We start from the raw sequence: 22,495 nt of genomic DNA on the forward strand, positions 1-22,495 counted from the left end.
ATGTCAGTCTGAAGCTATTCCTTTATATTAACAAGCATTTCTGCTAACATTACTGAGACCATAATTAAATAACATTATGCTAGATTAGCATTATGCTAAATAAAGGCGACCCTCCACCCCGTTTACTTTTTTAAAACCCAAGATCTTTTTTATGTCTAAACAACCATATCATGTTATGACACGTGGTTAGTCTGGTATTTTTTAGTGGACCTCACAAAATTATAACATTTAATTGCATTTGGACCATTTGTGGGTACTGCATAATGGTAAGTGTAGAAGTGCTATATTGGAACGAAGTCTGGGTAAAAAGTTGTTCGGCTCAGAAAATGTGACCTCAATCAATGTAAGTAAATCATCGGGCTCGTACCTTTGCCTGTTGGACTTGTGTTTTACTTTGCAGCAGGAGCCTAAACCAGAAAAAGTAGTGAAAAGTGTTATACTAAACAGTATTTTACATATCTAAGTGCATGTTTGTTTTTCTTGTAGCTTTTTAGAAAGAATTGACAGCGTCAGCATGGATGACTACACACCCACAGATCAGGTTAGTATAACTAACAGGGTAGGTAGGGTCTGAACCAAGACTCCCATTTGTATGAATTCTTTATGTAATTTATTTTAGTCCCAACAGCAGCTGAAATAGGGCATACCACGTAATATAAAAATACAGTCTACCAGTTTAAGTAATGGATATTAAAGAAGAGGAGGCTTTTTTGCTGGTGCAAGCTTGTCTTTTACTGTTGTTATATGTAGGTCGGCGATTCCTGTAATACATCTGTTAGTTATTTCTTCTTGCTCCATTCTGTGTCCCACAAACAAAGCAAAGGGAACAGAAAACAAATGTAAAAGCCTACAGTTTCCCTCGCCTTCACCACACAGAAGCAGTGTTTTATTTCAATGGTGAAGGTGATGGAGACCCAGAGGGAGGCTTACCATGTCCATCAGATGGGTCCTTCAGAGGCAGAAGCCTGCAGTGGATCTTGTGTTCAAATGCAGGGACGAGCAGCAGCAGCAGACCTCATGAACTTCTCTGCGGGCATGCAGACACCTTCTTTCCATCTCCTATGGGCAGCATAATTTCTATTTAAGCCTTATTTGCAGGACAGTACACTTTTTTTGTTTTTCCCAGATGTCATGATGTATCTTGATAGGGTGCTCTAATGACAAACACATTCAGGAAAGTTAAGACTGAAGTGGTGCAACCTTGAAGTAAAAAAAGAGTTTCACCATGGTGCACAGCTTTGCATGCCTTCCCTGAGCTCAGGCTGTGTTGTTTCCTTGGGCAGATGTCTCTTTGGCACACTTGTTCTGAGGTTGTTATTTTTCACTGCTAGTATCCCACTGTCATCTAGTAGTCTCAGCCAAGATTGCGGGCCATTTCGTAAACTGCAAATACAGGTGGCAGAAGAGAATCCCTGCACTGGGTAATTCAGTCTAACTGTGCAAGGTGTATAGTGTTAAAAAATACAGTTGCTACATCTCATTGCGCAATCGGGGGCTGAAATTCAGAGAAATGAAGTGACTCACCAGAGATGACACAAGGAAGTGTGCAAAGTAGAGCCTGTTCCTTCCAACCTGGTTCAGGACTGTAACCACAAGCCTGTCCCATTACTCTGACTGTATCCTGAAACAGAAGGCAGTAAAAAGTAGTATGCATTGTGTTATAAGGCAAAACTTGTATGGTCAGCCCAACGCAGGATCAATTATTAAAGCCCTCAAGACATTTTCAGACCAAAGCAGTAGCACTGTGTCTAGACCTCATGGTCCAACTTTAGCATTGATATTGCTCAGCTGGAGAGAAAAGTCAATGAAGCAAAGCCTCATTTTTACTTGCGTTATTTCTGTTAGTGTTGACCTGTTTGTTCCTGGGAGGCCTTTCTCTACCTGGAGCAGTCATTCATCATCTAGAAATTTTTCCTGATACTTCCTTCGAGGAGGAATGCCCTGCGTCTCCAAGGATCAGAAGATGACTTTGTATTTGGCCAGCAGAAGGCTTTTGCTCTAAAGGAGGGATTGTCTTTTGCTTTTGGTTTTTCATCCTGTTATGCTCTATCAGTTGTCCTGCTGAATTAACTAGTAAAAATTATGACTTTCCTTTTTTCTCTTGCTTGCTTTAAATTTTTTTTGCACCAACCCAAAGTAACAACTGAGTCCAATAACAAATAAAATCCGCAAGTGACAGAAAATGACAGTAATATATAGAAAACTTAAAATAATTAAATTATTTGCCTTCAGACGAGTTCATGCAACTGTCAAAACAGACAAGGTTTGCCAGCTACCAGAGTACTCGAATCCATAGATGGTAGGGTGGGGGAAAAAGGCAAGCTGCGCTCGGACACTGCACCACTGGCTGCCTCCTTCCCTCCCCACTTTCACAGCTGCTGCGTGGCCGGGAGAGCTAAACTAGACCAAGTGGCCCTTCCCTTGGGAAGGGAATGCTCCCTGGACAGGCATCCGTGCTGAGAGGTGGCTGCTCAGAGGGATTCATCCCCATCAGGCAGCCAGCAGCTTTCTGCGGTTTCCAATTCTGTTTGCACCCACTGCCCAAGCAGCGGTGCTGGACAGTCAAGGTTAAAAATGCTGCTGGTGATGACAATGGCAGACAGTGAGCTAATTGCCTGAGGTATGCATCATAAATTGCTTTTGCCTACTTCCTTTGAGATGCTAGGAAATTAATATTTTTTTAATTATTAGAAGAATGTTATTTAAGTTGTAAAGTACTGCTAGGTTGAAAAATAAGAAAGAAATGTCAGATTTATGTACAACCTAAATTCTGTTCCCCTGTGCTCTGTAATAGAGCTTTAATTGTTCAGTCACAAGCTGTTATTTCGATAGGATTCCTGTCTCATTCAATACAAAAGAGGGCAGAATTAAGGTTGCCTGGGAAACTGTAAATCTGGAGTTTTCTAACATTTGAATACTTGACTTTACAACATGAATAACATTTTTCTTAGTTTTATGTAACTTCAGAATTCATTATCCATGTCACATAAAAAATTGTGTGACCGTCAATAACAGGTTTCAGTGGGCAGTAAGGAGAATGTATACAGGGTCTCGTGCTTTCTGAGTATGCGCAGCCAAATGCAGAGATGATGTTTGTGTATATCCAGTGTGTCAATATGGACAAACACAGTTTACCAACAAGTCTGATTGAACTTTAATGAAATGGAACATTTGAGACTTTTCATGGAAAATAATATTCCATGCTTTTAAAAACAAAATGAGGTTAGAAAAAAAATGTGCTAATCAGCTTCTGTGTTCTTGTTTCCAGGACCTGTTAAGATGCAGAGTGTTGACATCAGGAATTTTTGAAACAAGATTTCAAGTAGATAAAGTAAATTTCCAGTAAGTCTGTTAGTATTATTTTATAAATATCATACTAATTTTTAACAACTTAGTTCAGATGTCTGTGCTCATGTATGCTGGGTATAGTAGGTTTAGGGTGGTAGTTGGTGTGTGTGGGTTTGGTTTGGTTTTTAGCTCGCTCTTCATAGGTCCTAGTAAAAATTGCTTCATGCTTTGCAAAAAGAGCTGATACTAGTTAATGTGTATTGGTGATGCTCTACTGTGGGGTTGTCTGTGGCTGGTTTTACTAACTGGTTCATTAGTAGAGCACTGTAAACTCATAAAATACTTTTGGGGATAAGACCTTGCAGAAGTCGGTGTAAATGCTGCCATGAGTCTGACTTTGTGCAGTGGGATGAGGAGAGTTAAATGTCTCCCTTCTTCTGGAGGGCTGCAAGCTCTGTGTTTGTCAAAGTTTTACACCGCGACTCTGTAAAACACCCACTGTTGGGCTGCCTCCGCTCACTGGTTCTTGCCCAGAAAGGTGGCAATGCTGGTGGGGCAGAGCTGCCCCCGTGTCCTTCTTCTTACAGAGACACACTCTCCCCACCATGGCCAAAACCCATCCTTGTTTATAGCGCAGGAAGTCCAACCTTACATGCTACATGTGCTTCTGTGGGCTGGAAAAGCGTATATTTCTCATGGGTTCAGTAGCCTTCTGACATGCAGCATGGCATCAGCAGAGCTCTCTCCCCTGCAGGCGGTATTTTACTGCTGCTCTCCTTGGGGCTGTCAGATTTTTAAACTGAATCCTCATGCTGCATGCTTTGTGTGACTTTCCTAGTGCACCTAAGTGATATAACATCCTATGGCTTTTTAACAGCATGTTTGATGTAGGTGGCCAGAGAGATGAGAGAAGAAAATGGATCCAATGCTTTAATGGTAAGTACAAATAATCCACATTTTTATTTTGAACTTATTCTCTGAGGTGTGAGCAGCTTACTATTCATATTCACACATAGTATGTCACTAATACAGGAGTCCAGTGTCACAGGTATTTGCTTCGGGTGTTTTTGGCAGTTTGGGGAGTAATGGCAGTGTTAACCCAAGGACTATGTGCTGGGATAACAGAGATGTTCTTTTCTCTCTCCTTTATTTCTTTTGTGTGCTCTGCCCAGATGTCACGGCTATCATCTTTGTTGTGGCTTGCAGCAGCTACAATATGGTAATAAGGGAAGACAATAACACAAACAGACTACGGGAATCCCTGGACCTTTTCAAAAGTATCTGGAATAACAGGTAAAACATACCTCATTTCCCACTTACCCTCCCCAACTTAGCTACAGTTAAAACAGGACTCCCCTTACTATATGCTCATTCATTGCTTATTCAGAAAATGTCCAGGTAGAGCCAGGTCGCAGGGTGCCCCCACAGTGCGTACCCCTCCCTGTCGGGAGCTGTGGCGCTGGAACAGTGCACACAGCATTTCGCTGCTGTGCCAAAATGATGCAGGGTGTGGAGACAACTTGGGACGGGCAAGCTCCCTGTGCCAGCTGCCAGAAGGGAAGCAGGGGAGACCCCTTCCTGGCGTCACTGTGCTCCTTGGCCGAGACTGAGAGCATCCTCCAAATTACATTTTATCTCCTCCTCAAATGCAGCAGCAGGAGCAGGTAGCTGTTGGCGTTGTATTCTATTCACTGGCTGGCACCACACTCAATACCTACGTGGGCAGCCACGCTCATAAGACTCGTCTCTGAGAGCACACAGTTTCTCTGCCATGTGGGACGATATTTCAGATCTAATCTAATTGTAACTGCCATTAAATTGACATTCTGCCACAGTGCATGTAAATTACAGATATGTAACCAAATAGCAATATGAATAGGTTCTTGGTAGAGAATAAGTAAAAACAATCCACAAAATAAGGCAATGAAGTTTTCCGCCCATACTTACAAGGATGCTCTGCACTGAGAAGTGATTGAAAGTAGAGTGAGGAAAAATGTTAAGAGCAGGTCCCAAAGGGACATCGTCACAGTGATGGCTGGGTATTAATTGGAGAAGAAAAGATAGTATTTTCTTTTGATTCATCAGGTGTCATACAGGCTACCCTAAACGATGGGATATCTCTGTGGATGAGCAACAGTTAAGACAGAGCAGTCTGAGGGAAGGCAGCTTTCCAGCCTTTTTCTTTTGCTTCAGCAAAACCAAACAAAGTAGACAGTAATGTCTGGTTTTGGACTATGGTACTTTTAGGAAATGTCATCATTTTCCCAACTCAATATCAAAAGGATAATTTAGAAAACAGTATTTGAAGACTGCTGCCTTCAGCAATGTCTACTGCAGTTTTTATAAATGTGTTTACAGATCCTATAAATATACCCACCAGCACAGGTGCAACCTAATTGAAACAATAATTTAGGTCAGCTATTTTTTTCTGTTGAAACACATTCCACACTACTTCACTCTGTGCAGGGACAGCCAGTGAATTTTCAATTGAAGTGATATGTTTTCCTTGGGTAACGTGTCAGAGATAACAAACATTTGGTTTGTTTTTGACAGGTGGTTGCGGACCATTTCTATCATTTTGTTCTTGAATAAACAGGACATGCTGGCTGAAAAAGTCTTGGCAGGGAAATCAAAAATTGAAGATTACTTTCCTGAATACGCGCATTATACTGTACCTGAGGATGGTAAGGCTGCTTGGATTGGACCGGCTGGCATAGCCCAGTCTATAGTTCCTGTCTCTTGTCTCTGTCTGTGTCTCACACACACACAAATTCACAAGCACGCACCGTTCCTCACGCAAACTGTTGGTCAGTAAAGGAGCATGCCAGCAGCACATAGCTCGTAGGTACCCCAGCATGGGCAAGGTCTGAAGGGGCCCTGGCTGCTGGAGGGGTGTAGGAGGACTGTAGGGGGCTTACTCCAGAGTGCCTGCCTTCCCCTGCAACCCACAGTCCCAGGAAACCAAATATCTCTCCCCTGCCAGATGCTTCTGCCTGGGCTTCCTGTGGTGCTGAGCTTTGTTAGGGATTCATTAGACTTACTTTGCAGCCATTCTGCGTCCTCCAACACCGTAAACTTCAGCCTTTGCAAATACTGACGGGAAGCTCAGCAGACTAGCAAGGGAACTTTTACAGAGGAGGATCACATCAATAAATATGAAGAGCTGTGACAATGAAGCATGGGTTCGATTTTTTTACCATTGCAAGAAGTACAGTGGTTCCTGCACCACAATAACATATTGCATAAACAAACTCTGGTATTATGCCAGTTTTATACCAGGCAGAGGGCTTCCCAAATATCACAGCTCTGTGTCTAGCAAAAGTTCTAAAACTTGCACTTTCTGACCTCTAGCCTTTCCCTTACCCGAGTGATGCCCCTGGCATAGTGCTTGCAGTCATCTGTCAGAAAAGGTTTTCATTCTCTGCTAACCGTCAACAACAGCCTAGGTTATAGAAGTGAAGATAATAATGAGCTATTTTCAGCTTTTGTTCAGGTCTGGAACTTCAGGAGTGTGATGCTGAGTTTCAGATGGGGAGGATAAATTAACTGAGTTAACCTGGCACCAGTTTTAGAATGCTAAGGGCTTTCAGAAGAAATCTTCTGTCACCTTCACCCAAATTTGCCTCTCGCAAACATACTCTACATACATACAGAGTTTGGGTAAATTTTCAACATTTTTTTTTAGTGAGCCAGTTGTCAGAATAAAGTAGCTTTTGGTATTTCTCAGCAGCATTTCACAGCAGATATCCGGAGTGATCCAGAGTATTCACACATGAAACATCTCTCTATTTTTAACCTGTAGTTGTTCACTTACTCTTTCATTTCAGCCAGCATTATTTAAGGACAGCAGCACCGAACTCTTAAGGTGCTGCTGATTGTGCTGCTGCTCTGTTTTTACTCCTGGTGCTACAGATAAGAGTAAACATTTTTCCATATTCTGCTAAATTCTGCCCTTTACTGTATTATGTTTGTAAGTATCTGATTTGGTATCTTAGATGAGGAGAAATCACACTGAAGGGAAATGAATAGGTTATCTCTTCACTGTATTGTTTTTTATACTTACAGTCAGTATAGTTGTTACGTGGTCTAGATAGAGATGACTTCATCTGCCAACAGTTAGTACTGACCGCTCAACAAGAATTTCATCTAAGGCCCCTTGATAGGCAGTGTATCTTAAGTATTCTGTTGATTTGGGGCCTGGAAATAAAATACATACATTAAAAGATATCTTGATGCTATCATTTTTTTCAAATGTAATCTTGGACTAACCATTTTTAAACCCAAATTCCTGCCTGCAGAAGCTTTATTCAGGAGACGCTGTTCTGCTGGAGAAACTGAACAGCTCAGCTGCTTTTTCTAGTCATGTTTTCTGATAAAAGTTAAACCTAACTCCCACTTGTTTTGTATCTATATGAACAAACTTGTGGATGTGGGTAAGCCTCTTTATGATATGACCAATGACATTATTGCAACAATTTCAGCAATTTTCAGGTTCTTAAAATATGTTAAATGCGTAGTCAGGTTTTACAGTACCTTGCTATTTCAGAATTGCCTGTCAGGAATCTCCTGTGGGTATTTAACATTTTAATTTCTGTACTAAAGAACTACTTCCTCCTTATTAAATCTTATTATGAAAAGTAGATGATTGTTTGCTTTTCATGTTTCTGATGCCATTTATTTTTAATTAAACAGCAACACCAGATGCAGGAGAAGACCCCAAAGTCACAAGAGCCAAGTTCTTCATCCGGGATGAGTTTTTAGTGAGTAATTTTGATCTTATGTGTGATTCTATCATAGGAAAAACTGGCAGATGGTGTAGTTTATTTAGGGAAAACTGATGGGGTTTTGCAGAAAGCTAGAAGGAGAGGAGAATGTCTGGCGATTCCCTAATTCTTTTCAGTTGCCCGTCTTGCAGAACCTTCCCCAGTGCTTGCACATTTTTATGCCCATTTTATACAAAGTCACCTGCCCTGCAAAGTGTCACACAGCACGTAAGTGCTAGTGCACAAAATGGTTGTGTGCTTGCCTGTTTGTCTCTGGGTTCAGTGTGGGTGCCGGCAGCCCTCACTCTCTGTGCAGGGAGCAATGCCAAGCCCTAGTTCCATTGCCAGTTAGCGATGTTTTCTATGGCTGCCTTTACCTGTGAGACGCTACTGGTTGTTGCCTTGAATGTTTATTTTGTGTATCGGTCCCATCCATGTTTGAGCAAATACGCTTAAATAGCTGCCGTGATTCACTGGTGTTACTGACAGAGGCCACCTGCAAAGCAGGGCGGGAGGGGAGGGGGCATAGGCATTGCAACCACATAAAAAACCGCTGTGCGGCTGCAGAGGCCCTTTGTGGCCACAGGTGCTGGGAACAGAAGTGTTAGGGCCATGGCTGGCACCCGCCAGTCGCTGGGCAGTGCCCGGGGCTCAGGCATGGGGCCAAAATGGGGCCAAAACAGCTCTCCCCCCCGTCACCCACAACTGCTGCAGGCTCGGCGGGGAGCATCTCCTCTGTAAGCAACGTTCGTGTGTCTCTCCTGGGTTTGTGCTTCGTCTCTCAGTGTAAAGAGACAGAGGGATGCAGTCATTTGAACAGGTGCTTTAAACTCTTGGCCTGTTTGAAATGAAAGGCTTGCAAGTGAGGTGTTTCTGCTCCCATTAATGGTCTGAACAGCCTGTGTATGCCCCAAGTAACGGAGGCCATGCACGGGCCCAGTGGGGAGGGTGAGCAGAAACAGCAACTTCCAGCTTCGTGAGGTCAGGCATAAAAGGCTGAGGCTTCCAAGGTAGGGGGATGAAGAGGACGGGGAAATAAGCTCAGCATACAGACTGGGGAGGGGTCTGATGTCCTTAGCCAAATGGAAGGAAGGAAACATGTGTATTTTCTATCTATGGCCTTCTTGGCTGTGCTTTGTAAATTTGTTTCCAAGTCTCTTCGTTTATGACCTTTTCCTTGTCCCACTCCGTTAAATTTTCAGACACAATTCAGAGAAGTCTGGTTATATTAATTTATAAGCTTTATTGTGATTTTTATTGCAGTCATGGGTCTGCGTAAGGCACGGATATCTGTAAAAATCACCACAGTGCTGCACCCCTTAAAAATCCGTGTGCCTGTAGGCACTGGTACTGCCAAATTTAAATCACGTCGTTTGAAGAATTTCAGGAGGAGGTTAAACCTAAACACATTTTCAACATTTCTGCAGGGTATTATATGAGCATTAGGAAGGCAAAATACATCAGCTCCTGATTTCAGGATGGGTGCAGGGGCCAGGGGCCTCTGGGGGCTTGGGCGGCAGGCCTGGCTGCCCAGCGCTGCTGCTCTGTAGCCAGGGGAGCCAGGAGTGTGGGCTGCAAGACACAGACACAGCCAGTGCCTGTGCTGCATGGCTGGGCTGGGGAGGACATCTCCCGGTCCTAGAAATGTACTTTGTAGGAAGTTCTTCTTCCTTCGTCTCAGGCATGTCTTTTCTCCTCCCAAACTCTTCATGGAGGCAGCGTGCTCATGCGCTCTTTGTTTAGGCTACTCCCCAGCCCCATTTTGGTGTTTTGTACACAGGGTGCTCTAGCTGCTGATGTTTTGTTTAAATACATCCCCAGTGTATAGGCAACCCCTGTTAAAACACCGGTTCATGCTGGTTCTTAAAAAATCTGAAATTGGGAGGTAAAGGAGCTGCTGTTCAAACACACAGACCAGGCTCCCTCGAGTCACACATTTGGCTCCTTGCTGAAAACTGTCACCCTGACCCCCACAGTGTAGGGAAACCAGTATTAAATATTCTTATTTGTGTTACAAGAAAGTAAATGTTCTTTCATTGCTGTCCCAGGGGATATTATTTTTCCCCTCTGAACTGGTGCTAAGTAACACACTACTGTTCAAAATTAGTTTTGAGTAGGGGTGAAAATACTGCATTTATTGCATATATCTTAAAATGAGAGAACTACAAAGCTGTCAGGGGACACAAAAAAAAAACAAAAACAACCTAACATTTTGAAAATACATGCTTTGACATGCCTTATATGTTCTGGTGACACCTAGTAATGTTGTGGGCAGCTTACTACCACAGACATTAGTGGAATCAGTGCCTGGCAAACACTTAGTGAAAAAACCACTTATTTTACCAAAATACAAGAAAAAGATTGACCATTGGGTTGGTAGGGTGGTGTGCTCCCTACTGCCTGCATCTGGGTGAAACTGAAAATGTTTGTACGTTGTTCCCACTGACATGTAACGTTTCATCCTAGAAAGAGCACATCAGAGTGGAAGTCTGATTGCCCTCTCACATCCCTAATTACAGTATGTAAGTGCTGTGTGCAGACCATACGGAGACATCAATGTGCTTGTTGCAGCGCGCTGAGATGGTGCTGCTCAAGGGAAGCGCACAGGAAGGGGTGAGGGCGAGGTGGCAATAGCTGGAGGCTGCACATGCAGACGTAGGTCTCAAACAGCGCAGAGCGAAAGAGCCACAGACTCCAGCAGCAGGCAAAGGCTGAACTCTTCTGAGGCTTCCGAGTTAAGAATGAAAAAGCAAGCAGTAGTTGGAAGGCAGAGTTGCCTGTGTTTTGGGGAACAGTTTTGATGTTGGGTTTTTTTTAAACTCCAATTAAAAAAAAGTGTTTAGTAACTGGTCTCTCCTTGCTGCATCTGAGTGACAGCATTACTACTGTCAAATAGTACAGGGGAAAAAGAAATGCAGAGTAGAGATTGTATCAAAAATAGACACACTATGGCATTTTTTTTACGGTTTTAAAATTGGTATCATCTTGAATATCCATGCATGCCGCTGTCCTTTCAGCCCTTGGGTTCCTAAGTGTCAGATTTCCCCCAGACTTCGAGAAACAACAAAGGTCTTCCTCAACCCTTCTGGAAGATTCAGGTAGACAAACACAGTCTACATTTTCATTGAGTTTCAGCATTTTGCCACCATTGCAGTAATCTGTATTTTTCCCTTGTTTCATTATTGTTCAGTGTATTTCATGGTTCAAACACAGTCTGAACAATTTGCCCATCAATTGAATACAGTATTGAATTAATACTTCTCATGAGGATAAGCTTTGAACTAGGTATTCAGTGTAGCTTAGTAAGAAGCAAATCATTTTTAGTATACATACAGAACACCCCCTGTTTAATTAGCATTGAATATCTAATGTTACCCAAGTTACCTGCAAAAATCTGCCATTTCTTGTTGATTTATTTATGTAAATCATGGCTTCTAAATGTCTATGGTTATGCATATCTGTAGCTGCAGCTATTTACAAGGTCAATCCTACCTGTAAAATAGATCGCTGTATTAAAAATACATAGTGTAGCCAGAGAGAAAGAAAATGTCTTTCGTTGTTTAGCCAGTATAATTTGTACTAAAAATTGGAAAATATTTATAAAAATTGTTATCCCCAAAACTGACCTTCTGCTTTCACGACATTCCATATATACTCTTCAAAATAATGCTCTAGAATGGATTTGTATTTATCAATCCTATAGGAATACAGAACAAAATTAAGATTTTTGAAAATATTTTTTAAGATCCTGGGGAATTTTAACAAGATAACCATGGGTGAAGAGATCCTGGAGTTTAAGTTAGCAACCTAAAAAGCTGTGCAGTGGCCTTGCAAAAATTTAATTCTGTGTGGTCTGATGTTTACTGGATTTGTGCATGTTTCAGTATTCTATGGGACCCCTGCCACTCTGGTGATAATTCCACAATGTTCTGGTCTCGGTAATGATACCAAGTCTTCAGCTGGCTTAATATGTGCTCTTAAGTAAAGGTAACTCCAGGGGCCTTCAGCTTCAAGAAGCAGAAGCACAGTAGGCTGCTGTTGCATGCCACTCCTAGCTTCACAACTGGGAGGTTTTCAGGTTTGTGTTGCTGATTTAAAAAGAGTTCAAAAATTTGCCATGTGATGGCACCAAAAAAGAAGGTAAGAATTTGTGGGACAGCTGCCCGGCAGACTGCAGTGCTGTCAGCAGCACAGATGAGCTGCACAGTGATGTGCAAATGATAATAGCTTGTGCAAATGATGATAGCATCAGTGGCTCTTACATAGTACTAATATAGTGACCCTGTAATAGTATCCATAACTTTTTTTAATCTTTATTTCTAATTTGTAGTTCATATTGGACCAGACCACAGAACTTCCTTTTTTATTTATTTATTTTAGTGATCTATGTGCAGACTTTCCCAGGTTTCTTGGTACTCCGTAAGTCTATAGACCACTGAGATGTGAAACTTCCCATGGCAGAGTGTCTGATCCTTGGGTTTTTTCCTGGCTTTTTCCACAGAGGATAAGTACAGCGAGCGGAGATGGCAGGCATTATTGCTACCCACACTTTACATGTGCAGTGGACACAGAAAATATCCGCAGAGTGTTCAACGACTGTCGAGACATCATTCAAAGGATGCATCTCCGCCAGTACGAACTCTTGTGAGGGGAATCACCGTGGAACCTGTGGTTTTAAATTCTTTGCTCCTTACTCTTTCTCGTGATACTACCCCACACAGGGTGGAAGAATATACTATAGAAATGTCAGTCTCTTCACTTTGTTTACTTTAATTATTTAACCTTAAAGCTGATTTGAAGCAAGTTTGGGTTGTTTTTCCTTCATGCTTTTTGGGACTATTTTTGTGCTTTATTTTGACATGCCACTTCTTCGTCATTCCACTAAGCCCTTTGGCTACCTCTGTTCCCTTAGGTTTTGGTTTTTTAACTGAACATGACCTGCTAAATTTTTTCCAGCAGGTTAACGTCAGTTCAAACTGGTATGTCAGCTGGATGACACTAAAGTCATACCTATCCCTCTGTGTGGGTTTCCTTTTTAACATGACATTGAAGAGTACTTGATGGGTGAAAAAAAAGATTAATGCACTTTGTATCAGGTTATTAAATACTGTTGAGGAAGTAGACACACAATGTAGCAGCACCACAATATTTATTACTCTGTCACAGTTTTTAGCGTTTCTGAGTTGCAGGTCAACTGATAAAGTGACCTCCTCTTTTAAGCCGTTACTGGCACAGGAAGTAGAGTAGATAATGAGAGGAACAGTGAAGACAAAGCAATTTTTCTGGGGTTTTGGAGCTAAGTGTCTCTGCACACCTCAGGCATTTGAATTACAGCTACTTTTCAGCCTGTTGCATCTAGGCAGAAAATCTACCACCCTCACTTACGTTATTTGTGCTGTCCACAAATGATCCTTTTAGTTCAGATCATTCTTGGACAACAGTCCTCTCCCTATATATATTTTTTTGTTTTACTGCTGGTTTATTATATTGTACAGACTGTAAAATGTAATATTATTTTGTACAACTTTATTGAAGAAAAATACTTGTAGAAGATCTTTGTGCCTTGATTATGGCTGTACCTGTAAAATGAGCTAAGATGTAAGTATGTTTTTGATTGCGCTGTACAGCTTGATGTCAACCTTACCTGCAGCAGTGACTGGAGGTAAGAACTTTATCTGTAGAGTTTAGGGGTTTTTTTCTGGTTTATATAAAAATGCTCTTTAGTATAAAAATTATAAATTATGCAAATTAACCACTTACCTTTCCAAGTAAGGTATTACAGTCACCGGATGTTGCAGCAAACATGCCTTTCTCTTTTGAAGTCTCAGCTTTAAAACATTGGAATTCATTCAAGTGTCCAAATTGCAACCTGGTGTTGTTTTAATGGGAACCAAGGATTATTTTTCTTTTTCCTTTATATTTAGAAAATATGTTTGGTAATTCTTTGGTCATTCATAGAACTTCACAATTGCACAGACCAATTGTGAATGTGTAAAGCACCATTATATAGAGCTCTTCAATCTTTGTACCAACAGCGGCTTTCATTGTGCAAGTAAATAGCAAGAAAAAAGGTGTATAAAACCCTTGTGTCTGGCCTAAGAGAATTACAAGATGACATTTTTATTTCTCTTTTAATAAAGAGACACATTAGAAAATTGTTTTATTTTAAATATTGTAGAATCAAAATGTGTGAATATTTCTCAAACTTGAATAATTTATGCAAATGACATTCTCAAAAGAAGTTGTGGTACAGTACAATATATAAAAAGCAAGAATTGCTGTAGCAATAAGGCATGTCCTTTTTAGTAACTATAACACTGCTTTATATTTTATACATAGGTGTTTTATGTCTGTGACTATATACTTTTCCTGTGTCCAAGATAACCTGTACAAATGTCTAAAATTACAGTTGCAATAACAGAAACCTAGAGAAGCGTTAGACTACATTACTTTATAGAGTGTTTTACCACACTTTGGACCATTCCCCCCACTTCATTTTAAATTTAAAGAGAGATTAAGAGCCAACACATTCCCCACATTGGCATATAAATCAGCAAGTGTGATTAACTTCTTACTATAAGCATCGGTATTGGTTCTAAACCCCAGTCAGTCATCTACAGACTTAATTGAGAAATTGTGTCTATTTGACAGTAAACAATCCCATTTTCAATACTATAATATGACCATTTCCTCTTCCCAGAAATGTGTCTGCTTTGAGATCTGTATGTTCAATTTAGTCATCAGAGACTGCCCAGAAAGTGAAAGGCTGGGTGGAATAAGCTAATAATACACAAAATGCCCAAATGCAAAGATTCTCTTGCTTCCCGTGCCAAAGAAAGTAATAGAGCGAATAACAAAAGCTAAGTCTTTTTTCTTTAAAACAACCCCCAGCCCAGGAGTTCCGGTTGGAGCTCCCAGCCTCTGCAGGAATGTCAGCAGGAAAACTGGTCCTGGTGTGGAATAGTCCCTCTGGTTTTTCGGGGGCAGGTGCGGAGAAGCAGTAGGTTTGTCACAGCTTCCCTCACACATGGCACACGAGGACGCTGAGCTCAGACTTTACGTTCTCCGTGCTGCCATCCCAGCGGGTGCCTGTGGCCCAGCTCCGGGGTGCACCGCCACGTGGCTGGCAGCCTCCGCCTCCCCACGGAGGAGCTAGTGCAGCTCGGAATGTGACGCTACAGTAAAGTTAACAGAACTCAGTGGCCCTGCAGGAGTCTGAAATAAGGCGCGTTCCTGTCCCTCTCTGTCCGCAGACTGAGGGCCAAGGCATAGGATAATGTTACTGCAGCTGTATTTGACCTTCCTTCTTGCAGAAGATCGGCAACTGGAGGGCCCCTCACCACACAGATCTCTGGGATGCAATAGGGCCCTCTTTTTTTAAGCTCATCATAGCACATCTTTTTAAAAATAGCAGCTTGAGGTGTCGCCCTATTTTTTTTTTAAGCAGGTTTCAAGTGTGTATCAGCAAACTGGATCCACAAGCTTCTCCCCATTGTTGTCTGGTAGACGATAACTGCAAACTGTAGTCAGCTAACGATTCAATGTGTCAGGAACTGGAAGATTTCTTGTCCCAAACCACAGTCCCTTACATATGGCATCCTAAAAAGGTTACGGAAATCCACATCTGTCAGTGCTGATGTATCTAGTTTCTGCCTGACCCTAACAAACAGAAGTATGACATTAGAAGGGCCATGCAGCAATAAAACAGAGAAACATTTCCAGTTTGCAGGACTGAGCCTCCGCCAGGGTAAGACACTAGTGCAGATAAGTGATGAGGCTATAGGATTTACATAATGTACAGTTACACTTTTAATATACGTATTTGATACAAAAATTATAGCAGGAAAAGGACTCATTTGATTGTCGAATACAGTATTTTTGTACAGCATGAAACGTTCATTTCAGTTAATTATTTATCCTGTAGTTAGTCATATCAGCTGTATAGGACTTCTATGGTATGTGTAAATGCAACCTGCCTTCAGACTAGCAATCAAATTAGGTCATTTGCTGGCATGAATATAGTCTGATGTTTGACTGTTCTCAGCTTTGGTATTTCAGTGACTGAATGCAGATGTCTGGCTCTTCATACTGCTTTATGCTTACTGATTAAACGCTGAGCAAAATAAAATGGTGGAGTGAGAAGCTGAAAATGAGCTAGTATCAGGATTACAAGCAGAGCACCTGCTGCACAGTATATAGTAAAGACTCTGCTCTCGTACGGAAGGAAGCATTTTTGGAGGGAGAAGTCAGCTGGTGTTATGCTGCCCTGGAAAAGAAATGAAGACTGTCACTTTGCTGTTACAGTGGGTTCTGAATCAGGAGTAAACACCACAACTGTCAGATCTCCAATTTCTAAATTCTGTGTTGGGTGGCAAGGGTTGGGGCCAGTTTCCTAGTACCAGTGCCTTCTCCAGGGGGCCGAAGAGTCCATAACCTTGCGGTGCTGGGCACTAACTGGAATACTCACCAGGCTAATGTTAGCCCAGAGGCCAATCTTCCCTATGTTCCATCTAGCGTAAACAGAGAGCTGGGCTCCTCATCTGATCTGCCTTCAAGAGAAGCCTAACTTCAGCTGCTGTAAATCCACACGGAAGGAGCCTTCCCAAGCTAAAGTTAGGCTTTGTGAATGTGCCCCGTCCTCCCCCCGAGCCCTCCTCCTACCCAGTACATGCTGCAAAAAACACGTTGGCTACTCCAAATTACGAACGTGAACTTCAGCAGCAGAGAACTTCACTGGGTTTTGGCTTGACTTTGCAGTTCAAATTAAAGTTTACAATGGACCGAGGCTGAGTTAAAACAGTAGTGAAGACGATGCAGCTTTAATTAGCCAACCTCTTGTTTTGCAGTGAAGATGCACTGTCTGGCATGTGCAGAGAGCATGTGTAGTTTGAAGGCAGCTACTCTCAGGAATACGGAATAAACAGAACTACTTTCAACAAGAAATATTAACAGTTGCATAAAATGAATTTAGAAGTTTGGGGTTGTCTGTGTATTAAGCAGCCTAAACTCAACAGCAGTAAAAAATACATGAAAGATTTCCCCGCCCCACCCCCCGCCCCCCAAGTCACAGACTACTCTGTAAACAGATTGTAGGTTTTGCTTCTTACTCCAAGTTTCTAGGAGTTCTGTTTTATTTTTGAACTGGGGAACTAATTGATTTACCTCTAAGGATATACTGAGCACTGGAACTGCCTGCAAGAGCATAACCAACACGCTGAATAAAATGTGAATTGGAAAGGAGGCGGCAGACTATTGGCATGTGACAAATGTTTTCACTGTGTGAAGGGGTTAATGCACAAGTTTGAAAACCACGATCACCATGCAAGAGAGTTTGAGGTGGACACAGTCTTGTTTTCATAGTTGGTAAATCAACCAAGCCAAACTAGTCTTTCTACTGTTCAGTGCACAATACTGATTATTTTTACAAGTCAATAGTTTACAATGCACCCTCTTTATAAGAAAATGTTAGATGCTTGTACCCAGATACTAATCAGATGTTTTAACAGCATTGCTTTGTACCACACAGAACATGTGGCTCCCACAGATGTACTTTATAAAGTGGATGCAGTGTACTGAGTGGGTTGGGTGGGTAGGCAATTTTTTTATTTTTTGTTTTTACAGGTAGAATCAGTTTTAAAATATAGCTGACTGCCATGTTGATTTATTTATGAAAGTTATCTGAGAAAAATAAAAAAAATTAAAAACTTACCATGATGAAACTAGGATTGTTTCTATTCCTCCAACTGAATGACGGGACACTGATTTCTGGAATGTTCCCCATGTGCAGCACTTCACAAGCACTATGCGTATGCCCACTGAGAATCAAACGGGGATGAAACCACCATATCAGCTAGAACAGAAAATGATGAGGTGCAAAAATTAAGTCATAACTAGAAAGAACTTGAGCTTAAACCCCTTTTTTTCCCACCTTCTAGCAGAATGAAATTATGACGATTCTGATATCCTTCGAAAGCATAAGACAAGTTGATACTGTAACAGTTATACCCCTTTGGCCCTCATCCCAAATACTGGACTTTTTTTTTTTTTTTTTCTTGGCCATATGGATCAGAAAAATAAAGGCAATAGCATCCTGTTGACATCATAAATAGAAAAAACCCTGGGTTTAGTAAAGCAATGCAGTTTTCTTGTCTGAGGGAGACTTTTGCACTGCCAGTGTTGAGTGAGGACATTTGTGCAGAAGGAAACAAATACTGACCATTAGATTTTTACGGAATACTTTGACTTTACATTTTCTTGTAGTTGCTAAGTCAGCAAAAGCAGTGCTTTCAAAGTGTTGGAAAATCATGGCTTTCTACTAGGTTTGTCAGTAACCTACACGGTATGTAATGCTACAAAATGCTAAACTGGAGGTAACAGCACTGCAGCAGACTTAAGAGCACCAGGACTTGCGGCCTGTACCTGGGAAACCCAGCAGCAGCAAGGCCGTAATCGCGATGATCCTCAGGGGAGCAGCTCTAGCAAGCAGCATCTCAAAGGCCACATTAAAGCGGGAGCAGCTGTGGTCTGTTTGTCTCAGCTAACGCTCCTTCCAAATCTTTTTTAATCTATATCTATCTACATTTGTGTCCCACTCACACTGATACTCAAGTTCCCAATAAATCAAACCTTTTGTGATGCTTCTTGAGACAGTACATCATACTTTTCTTTAAACGGGATGTTCTTCTCCTCTACAGGAGCAGAATCTTCTCCAGTGCATTCAGCATCACTTTTCCGATAGAGGGGGTAATGCTGTGAGAAATTCAAAGCAAGGATCAGTTGTTAATGTCCAGCCTTTCTGGAACAGTAACAAATACTCTAAGAACATGTCAACATGTTGCCTTACCCCACCTCTAACACACCTGTAAAAGGATGGGTTCTGAAGCTGGAAGCTTTTCCACATCACTGCATCTTTTGTTGGAATAACTTGGTTTCTGTGAATAAAATCAACCCATACATGTTGTCTTCACCTATGTGTACCACAGGAGTGGGGAAGGGAATTAAACAGTAGCTAGGTTTTGAGGGGTTGGGGGGGTTGTTGTTTTGGTTTCTTTGTCAAAAGCGGTAGCAGCTCCGAGTACAGTGTTTAAATACTGTCCACTGTATTAACTTTTAAGAGCCTCTGCTGTGGATAGAAGGGGAAATGCCTTAATTATATGCTGTAAATACGGTTGCACTCTTCCTGAATGCCGAAAGCAACAGCAGAATCTCACTGCACAAACAAGAGAAAGAGATTTAGGGCAGCCCGAGAGACAGCAGTTAGAGTCTGGTGATTTTTCCACTGGGAGCTGGTTCCCTGATTGACTGCCAACCCAGTTGGCCATGCTGCCTACCATGTTTCCAGTCAGCCTATGAAAAAGAGGAATGAAATGAAATACAAGAAGCAATTGGATTTGATGAAAAAAATACAACTAAAACATTACTAGGCTATCAAGACAGGACGCCAGTAGAATCAGAAAACTACAAGAATAGGCTAGCTTGAAGGATATAGACCAGCAATATGCATAAATGCAGGGATTATGTATCTCAAGTCAAACGGAGGGTTACAGAAACTTCTGCCGTTCCTTGGAACAGAGGAAATGACACCCTCTGTGTTGGCAGCCTGAGGAAGTTAACACCATTCACACAAAGCAACACAGTTAACAGTTAAGTAAAACGGTAAGAGGCAAACGAGGAGAAGGAAGATTTCCTAGCAAGTTGCAATATGAAATTGGAAGCAGACTTTTTCAGGAGAGCCTTAGTTATATCCTGTCACTGCAGTATCAGTATTCCCATTGCAGCAGCCAAGTTGCTGGCTATAATCGGATCTTTAATAAACTCTCACCTGCTGGGAGCAATTCAGTTTGTGAGAAAGTGCCACAAGCTTTGCCTCCGAGGTACGGCAGACAGCACAGCCATCACCCTCCAGGGCTACGCTGTTCACTAGGACAAAGCTGGAAAATACCAGGGAGTGGGCAAAGAGAAGGGAAGTGGGGAGGACAGGAAAGAACTTGTTATTCGTGCACACATGTGGGATAAACCTTATTTTATAAAGCCCAAGTATTTCAAAGTCTTCCAAAGACTCAACAAAACAGCAGAATGTAACGGCTTCTGAAATCACATGCTCTAAAAATCCTCTTCTGGGTATCCATAGTGTAGCTGTTTCTCTACCTGGTAGGCTCCTTTATAGTCAGTTGTTAATCAGGTTGCACAATATACCGTATGCTATGCTTCATGTTTACACTTCAAGATTTTTTGTATATCATAGCAGTATTAAGTGGTATTCTAGTGGAATGTTAGAAGCCCACTAAGCTGAATTCTGACTGAAAGTAGAACCTGCTTCTCTCCCTGAACACATTTTAAACCTCAGAGACATAATTTTAGACATTCAGCTTCTTCAGAACAACTGAAAAGCAAAACAGCATTGCATTTGGCTGGCTACCCTGAACAAACAGTTTTGTACTTTGCGATCTCTCATGCAGAAAATGGGATTTTATTTGTAATAGAAAAAGATTTCCCGGTAGATTTCAAATCAACTTCGAACTTCTGTCACAAGATTCATACCATTTTAGTCATTCATTCAGGACTCAAGAGATACATTCCCAGTTCAATTCAGTACATTTTACAGACAGAAATGAGCTGAATGCCTCTACTTAAGAGATACTCATCAAAACAAACAACAAAAAAATTAATTCTTTTTAAGCTGCGTTTTAAACTACAGATTTGTTGTAAAATAAGTTTATCTAGCAATGTTTTATTAATAATGCAACTCATTTCAGTTAATGAATATGATACCAGGCATACAATCTGCAACAGCATGCAAGAATTCTGCTGTGCTTTTTTTTATCAAAGGGGAAATGGAGATACTCCTTGATAACTATTTTTTAAAGCAGCTGAAATACATATCTAGAAGACCCCACGTCTGCATGATAAACAATAGCATTATACTAAACATTCATTAAGCTTGTAAATCATCCTAAAAAAGACACACCGTTTCTAGACCTGTTCAGAATGTTTTTAATGTTTGCTTAATTAAAGGAAACAAGCACAAACCTGTAGGTTTTGAATCTTACATTTACATGAATGATTATAACCTGATGGAATACATGCCAAACAGAGTGGCAATAGGTATTCCCTTCATTTATATGAGGTTTAAAGACAAATGCTTTGCCACAAGCCCACTATCACTTTCCCTCATTGGGTTCCTGCATGGTATCTAAAAGTAACAGAAAGGGTACACGGCAGGACAGCTACAGACACACACCACTGTGAGGACAGCTCTACAACAAGATCTACTCTGAGCCAAAACCTGCTTGTGCATTATTACCCCACCCTGTGGAAAACTGTGGACAAGCAGCTGCTATGTTCCCATATCCCTCAAAAAAGAGTTAAGTTCTGCAGAATAAAGTTATTAAGATTAATTAAACTCTTTACTTGTAAGCACAGAGGGGGTTGATTTGTGTTTCTTTACTGAATCCTATTCTGTTGTGTTTACAGCCATGGGTCATTACCAGCTGCAAGGAAGTAAAAAGGCAAACCAGAGAATTTGATTCTGACGCCACAGTACTTTTCCATTTAAAAGGAAATTGTTGCAATTTACCTAGCTCAAAGTACAGCTGCCACTCAATATCAAACTACAGGTTTGTACAAAGTGTTTTGTGTTTAACATATCATAAGCTAGACACAAAGTAAAAATTAAAAAAATCTAAAAAAAATGTTTTAAGTTAAGCATTCCTATAATATTTCATTAGAAATTCCACTTCCAGTTCTCAGTTTTCATTATTCTGGTCTTCTAACTCAGTAATCACTACTGTAAACATTGGGGGGGGATCGAGTATACTCACTTGATTCCTTTTCGAGTTATCAGCTTTCCTGAAGTAAAGTTGAAAACTTTCTCAAATCGATTTACCTTGTAAGTAGTCATTCTGTGTCAAGAGGAAAAATACAACTGAAGTAAGAAACTGGCATTGTAAATCACCTGACACAGTTGCTTTACAGGTTGCAGGCAATTCATGCAGCTTGCTGCTCCATTATCTAGCTCACATACCCATTCAAACTCACAGGGGTGCTCTGACACCCATCGTGTACTCTGACCCAGTGCCACCAGTGTAAGCACAACCATCCTACAGAAGTACAGCAGAGCGGGGGCACTCACACTCTTTTGTGCTGAGGTAGCAGGAAAGGGAATATGCTCAGACTAAACGCTTTTCAGATAAGGAGGCCCACCACAAGGAAAAGCAGCTTCAAGTCTTCCCTGCCAATGCAGAAAGATGAGCTCTGAACAACTTCACATATGCTCAGAGAAGCATAAAAGTATCCCGAAACCTGCTCTAAAATTTATTCCTAGGGTGCACTGTGTGCAGATGGATACCGTTTAAGGTCTTGCTCTAAATTACAATCCCTTCTAATTTGGTTATGATCAAAAACTTTCTGTGTGACCACACAAGAGGTCAATCAGAAAACCAGTT

General features: G+C 41.3%; 2 protein-coding genes across 2 annotated transcripts in view; one reads left to right on the forward strand and one right to left on the reverse strand.

Annotated features, from left to right (window-relative positions):
- GNAL (G protein subunit alpha L) overlaps positions 1-14,479 on the forward strand; it is a 195,966-nt gene extending 181,487 nt beyond the window's left edge. The window contains 7 exon segments of the mRNA XM_055799779.1: positions 487-541; positions 3,269-3,342; positions 4,166-4,224; positions 4,461-4,581; positions 5,842-5,972; positions 7,981-8,048; positions 12,553-14,479. Of these exon segments, the coding sequence (XP_055655754.1) occupies positions 487-541; positions 3,269-3,342; positions 4,166-4,224; positions 4,461-4,581; positions 5,842-5,972; positions 7,981-8,048; positions 12,553-12,699 (655 nt within the window). The 3' untranslated portion in view covers positions 12,700-14,479.
- A 1,363-nt stretch (positions 14,480-15,842) lies between these two features.
- MPPE1 (metallophosphoesterase 1) overlaps positions 15,843-22,495 on the reverse strand; it is a 32,961-nt gene continuing 26,308 nt past the window's right edge. The window contains exons 5-10 of the mRNA XM_055799780.1: positions 21,872-21,952; positions 19,873-19,981; positions 18,911-18,982; positions 18,678-18,800; positions 17,761-17,901; positions 15,843-16,317 (exon numbers count right to left, since the gene is read on the reverse strand). Coding sequence (XP_055655755.1) covers positions 16,135-16,317; positions 17,761-17,901; positions 18,678-18,800; positions 18,911-18,982; positions 19,873-19,981; positions 21,872-21,952 — 709 coding nt within the window. The 3' untranslated portion in view covers positions 15,843-16,134. The remainder of the gene's footprint in view (positions 16,318-17,760; positions 17,902-18,677; positions 18,801-18,910; positions 18,983-19,872; positions 19,982-21,871; positions 21,953-22,495) is intronic.

This window comes from Falco peregrinus, chromosome 3 (genome assembly GCF_023634155.1).
Source record: "Falco peregrinus isolate bFalPer1 chromosome 3, bFalPer1.pri, whole genome shotgun sequence".
NCBI lineage: Eukaryota > Metazoa > Chordata > Aves > Falconiformes > Falconidae > Falco > Falco peregrinus.